The sequence below is a fragment of the Amphiura filiformis genome, unplaced genomic scaffold (genome assembly GCF_039555335.1).
Source record: "Amphiura filiformis unplaced genomic scaffold, Afil_fr2py scaffold_90, whole genome shotgun sequence".
Classification (NCBI taxonomy): Eukaryota; Metazoa; Echinodermata; class Ophiuroidea; order Amphilepidida; family Amphiuridae; genus Amphiura; species Amphiura filiformis.
In genome coordinates, this window is record NW_027305554.1 from 42845 (window position 1) to 48844 (window position 6000).

The 6000-nt window shown below is 34.7% G+C and overlaps 1 protein-coding gene across 1 annotated transcript in view; it reads left to right on the forward strand.

Annotated features, from left to right (window-relative positions):
* The window catches only part of LOC140144872 (uncharacterized), a 48264-nt gene extending 42366 nt beyond the window's left edge, over positions 1–5898 (forward strand). The window contains exons 24-30 of the mRNA XM_072166674.1: positions 381–489; positions 936–1043; positions 1809–1880; positions 2568–2639; positions 2815–2886; positions 3042–3113; positions 4718–5898. Of these exons, the coding sequence (XP_072022775.1) occupies positions 381–489; positions 936–1043; positions 1809–1880; positions 2568–2639; positions 2815–2886; positions 3042–3113; positions 4718–5888 (1676 nt within the window). The 3' untranslated portion in view covers positions 5889–5898. The remainder of the gene's footprint in view (positions 1–380; positions 490–935; positions 1044–1808; positions 1881–2567; positions 2640–2814; positions 2887–3041; positions 3114–4717) is intronic.
* Positions 5899–6000: the final 102 nt, after the last annotated feature.

Sequence of the window (6000 nt, forward strand, 5' to 3'; positions counted from 1 at the left end):
ATGTAAAAGCTGGTACTCAAACATGTAGCTTTGAAAATGACAAAACAAAAATGAAAGAGAAAACACCAACAACACAAGGAATATTATTTTAAAGAAAAATCCTCACAATACGAAAGAATTTCCTTAACGAAGCTTTAATGTTATGGTTAATTAGCTATGGATGAAGGATCTAGTATGAAAAAACACAAGTATTTGTGTTATGCAGCACCCTCCACTCACACACCCCCACATACAAATTTGGAATACATTTTGGTGTCCAATTAAGTTTAGAACGACTTATGCTATTCATGTTATAAATGATATCAATATCATTTTTGGATAAGACTGGTGAAGTGACAAAAACTTTTTTCCAACGATCTAAAATTGCATTATTTTCTCAGATGTGTCTTGTCCTTACGGATGTAGCTGTAGTGGATTGTCCGTAGCCTGTATCGGTACAACATGGAATCAAGATGCGGCTAAACTGATCCCAGATTCAATGAGGCAAATGTATGTATAAAGGGGATATTTAGGTACGTTATAACTTGAGTCGGTGATGGACACACTGTGCAAAGGATCATAGAACACTTCGCCTGATTTGTCACACGTAAATCTTGGCACCTCAAATTCCCGAGATAACTTTCGCTCCCCAGGATTTCCACTTCTGTATAGTATCTATTAAATGTCATGTCAGAGTTAGTGGTGAATATTGGTACTATTATACAGAATCTGTAATAATCGGGTTTCCGGGAATTTTGGCAACTCAAATTTGTAAATGAGGAGAGCTTCTCCCATGTCCATTTTAATTCAACCAAAATCTGACACAAAACATGAAACACTTGCATGAGTTGATTATGTTAACGGTTGTATTATATTTTAGTTTAGAACGTTGCGTAAGTGTAAAGACCACAGCTGCCTATGAAAAGTGTGTATGATTTTGTTTTAACCTACTGCAGAGAATTGGTCGGTGTAGCATCCATAGAAACTTTAAGTGGAGACGAAGATCTAACAATTAACTCGGGTCTTTTCTTGGATTTGTCGTCAATGAAGTTCCTGATTACTCTGTAATTAACCACTGTATATTTCAATAACATTTACGCAATTCAAATACGTATGCCACACGTACGAGTTGGTGTGTGTCCGAATATATGTGTTTGTCGTAAGGGCGCACACCACTAAATAAACTCCCATTGAAATACGTGTAAATATACATGAAAGTAAGTTTGTTTTTCTACCCCATGTAAAACCATTTTTCATATTTTGGTAGCACCAATGTCTTAAATAAAGATTAAAATTTAATTTAAAATGGGTTTTTTGACACAAGTTGAGACTAACTTTTAAGCTACGGGCACCTGAACAGCGCCACCCTTATTTTCAGCTTGCACGAATGCCTCCTTACCATGTCCGTACGCGGATTAGTTTTGGGAGCCAAACTTTTTGACCAGATCAAGATGCATCATTTTGTGATATTCTGAACATTTACCAATTGCATATCTTTTAATTTAATTATAATAAACAATCATGGCTACTCATCTTGCTCCCAAGGGACACCCACTTGTTTGCACTACCGACCTATGTTTACCGGGACTATCAAGGGTTACACCAAATGCGGAAGGATTTAGTGGTGTGCTGCCGTAAGGGGGGTGGTTGTCATTTTACCTGTTTTAGTAGATCAAACATATTTTAACGTTAATATTGCAACACTGGACTTGATGATAGCCAAGAATGTAAACAAATCAAATTTTGTTAAATATGGCCAAAGATTTGTTTATATCGTACAACAATGAATAATGTACTGTCACTACACGTATATTTGGTTTCCTTTGCAGCAATATATCTGAAAACTATATCACTCAAATTGATGAAGACACTTTCGATGGTGCCATTAACCTCCGTATATTGTAAGAATAATGACTTTTGTACAATATTGTAAAAACCGAGACATTTTAAAACATTACCCAGAAACATAAATATTTGACTAATGTTTTGTTTGGTAGATATTTGTTTCGTGAACGTATTTTGTAACACGGACTATGAAGAATATAGTAATATATAATTTCCTGTTATATTTGGTATCAATGTATTGCTATGAGACTCGTCTATCAAGTGATATCAAGCTAAATAAAACATTCCCAACATAATGTCCCTATGAAGTCATTATGGCTATGTATAAAAGTATATAGGCAAAATAATTTTTGGTTGAAAATTCTATAAATATGTGATTTTCACCGGATTATCTCCTAAATATAAAAAATATATGTATGACTATTTCAACCTAATTACCTCGTAAATTATCGATAGCTCTTTCTATAATGTTACAAGAGCAAAATATAAATCACGTCTGTATTGTTGAAAACCACCAACGCCTTCTAAGGCCATTTTTGATGGTCTATCCCATGGTGCTGGAGTAAAAACGTTTTCTTTAAAATGAGTGCAAAGAATGGATCTACGATTAGCTCAAGTTGTCTTGGTGTTTATGCAGGATCAAAACCCTTAGAGTGGCACAAAATCCGTTCGCAGTACTAGGGTTAGTGCCGAAATTGCAAATTTCTCTAATAAATTGACAGAAAGACATTTTGCATCTACAGATCGTTGGCCCATAACCTGGTTTCTTCAATTCTCAATGGAACATTTATACACTTGTTTCGCTTGCGATATCTGTAAGTACGATTACATGCATTTTAATTATTTGATTATTCTTAGAAATTCAATAGCGATATTACAATACCTTCGCTTTAAATCGACATCAACACAAATGAAAATCACAACTTTTTAAGTAAGCAACAAAATAAAAGTAAATGTAACCTTTATATGCCCATGTGTTCTCTTTTTCAGTGATCTGTTTGGCAATCCATTAACATATATCGAACCAGGCGCATTCTTGAACCTCAACAGTTTGAATTATTTGTGAGTGTAGAAAACTATGTAATCATTTTAGCATAACAAATATTCTTACTCTTTTACTGTAGGTGTAATTACTTAAAAATTGTCATTGATGTGTATTTTTTTTTGATGAAGTGTCTTCTCTTTTCTTATATTGTTTCACTTGTTTCATTTGGCAGAAATTTGCAGAATACCAAATTACGCGTCACAACTGAGGACACATTCTCACCTCTGGTCGCCCTATCCATTTTGTGAGTATATCAAGTATTTTTGGCATTGAAATAATATAGCCTGTGGTATTAGTGTTTTATGAATCACTTCTTTTGCTTAAAACAAATTAATCGAAAAGAAATGTTTCAGTTTTTTATTTTTAGGTTTTAAATATTCCAAACATGTTTTATGGGTCAGTGAGAAATATAACCATTATTATGCATAAACAAAAACTCTTTGGAAATTGTCATCTGTGTAAGGAACTTGTACGCATTCTCACATATTTCTTGTGCTGTGTGCCAATTATTATACTGACATGTGTTTAGAGGAGAGTATTGAAGTAATCCTGTGTAAAATTTTGATGCACAGGATTTTAAGATATAGACAGATAGCTTGCTCCTATAGTATAGAAATATGCTAAACATTGTGGTTAAAAGCTGGAAATAGGTTTAGATACATTGTATAGGTATATAGGAATGCAAAAATCTCATTCCTTTGCATGATCACCATCTTAGGTCAAAGGTCATAATGATGTAAAATGTTAAAGTTGCTTCAATGATGCTGTGTGATAGCTCAAACTTTTCCTCTCATCATAATGAACAAAAAGTTAATTGTCATATTTCTGTAGGATGCATAGTTCAGGAATTATGACGCAAGTAGATCAAAGGTCAATGACCTTTTACATTATTTTTTATATTTTGAAAGTACTCCGGTTCTTCCCAAACTTGTTTTAGTCAGATTGTTTCAAATTATTCATTTAGACAAAACAAACGTGAAAACCTTACTCACATATTGATCACCCCGTTTACTGATGAAACAAATGGATCAAATATCAATCTGTGTATGTTATAAGTAGTTAATTATGCACCTAAAATGCCTACCTGACAATAAGAATTTCAAATAATACCATAATTTTAACATTTTACATCATACTGACCTTTGGCCTATGCTGGTGACCATACATAGGACATGAGATTTTGAACACAAGTATTTTTGTATACATCTTTACAATGTATCTAAACATAATGTCCAGCTTTTAACCACAATGTTTAGCACTCAGTTTAATTTTTGGAGTTGCTACCTGTCCAATATGACATTACGAAAAATGATAAGTTTCTTTTCTGGCTTAGTGTATTATATAGCCTACACTTATCGCACAATACGACATATACAAATATTCACATCTTTAACAAGAAAACAAAAATATTAAAAAAATACTTAAACCAAGGACAAGTCGAAGTAGTCATCATTATTTTGTCGTCGTCGTCGTCGTTATCTTGATCATGGTCGTAATCATCCACTAACGTCATTGTCAGCATTATCGTCACCCCATCGTTGACGTCGGCACCATCATTGTTATAACAAGAGCGATCTAATGTTGCTATTCAGGTTGACGAAACTGTCCTTGATATCCTCGTCATCATTGTAATCATCATCATCATTGTCATCGTCATCGTCATCGTCATCGTCAACATTATCGTAATCATCGTGACAAGAATACGTTATTATCAGCATCGCCGTCGTTTTATAACATGGGCATATTTACAATGTTTGCTTTTCAATGTAGCCCATTAAGACGTTTGTCTGAAAAAATCTTAAAATTGTTTATACTAAAGTATAGTTGTGTTTTATTTTCACTTTCCAGCCATACTGACAAATACTTATATTGCTGCCTAACAAATGGCTTAGAATCCATCACCGAGTGTCTTCCAGAACCTGACCAGTTTTCATCGTGTGCAGACTTAATGCGAAATTCGATGTTACGTGTTTTTATGTGGATCTTAGGAATTAGTGCCTTGCTTGGTAACGCATTTGTCTTTTTTGAACGAGTGCGTCCAAGCATTGGTCAATACAACTTAACGAAGATAGCTCGTATTCAGAATTTCATGGTAGGAAATCTGGCCGTAGCAGACGGTATTATGGGAATTTATATGGTGATAATTGCATCGGCAGATGAATTTTATAGGGATAGGTACGCGTATTATGCTGATGAATGGCAAAAAAGTCTTGTTTGTAAGATAGCAGGTATTCTGTCCGTTTTATCAAGTGAAGCATCTGTGTTCTTTATGATGGCCATAAGTGTTGACAGATTCATTGGAGTTGTGTTTCCTTTCAGTAGGTTTAGGTTAAACCTCAAATCAGTCAATCATATTGCATTATTAATTTGGATCTCGGCTTTCTCCATAAGTGTGATTCCTCTGATGATCACGGGCGTTAAAGATTCCTTTTATGGTACTTCCAGCGTGTGCCTGGCACTCCCTCTTACATCATCACGGCATCCCGGATGGGAGTATTCGGTGGCAATTTTTCTTGGCGTTAATTTTGTAGCTTTTGTCTTAATTTTACTAAGCTATACCTTCATATTCGCGACAATGAAATTGGTGACCACGCAAGCAGGGATTGATACCAAGACTCGCCGTTCTCAAGAGTACCAGTTGGCGATTAGAATGTCCTTGCTTGTTTTTTCAGATATGTTCTGTTGGATGCCAATCATAATCCTGGGTTTTATTTCCCTCACGGGATCTGCTGAGATCCCAGCAACTAGCTATGCTTGGATAGCGGTTTTTGTCTTGCCTTTAAATTCCTCCCTTAATCCTTATCTATATACCATATTTAGACAACAAAGTGCGGCGAAAAAAAAAGAAAAAAACCTTTTTTCTCAAAATCCGTGGTTTCATCTGTCCAAGTCAATCAAAAGGATTCTGACGTCAATGATGCTCCAAGTAACATTGACAGAGGTGAGACCTTTACTACAATATACCAAAAGCAAATATATCAAAGACAGTAGTCGAATTCACCTTTGTCGACAAGCGTAATAGACTTAACGGTAACACTAGCTTTAACGTTAGCTTAACGGTAATGCTCTAACTATAATAGCATTAATATGTCTTTAATTTTAGTATTCAACAATTAACATAATGCGAACGA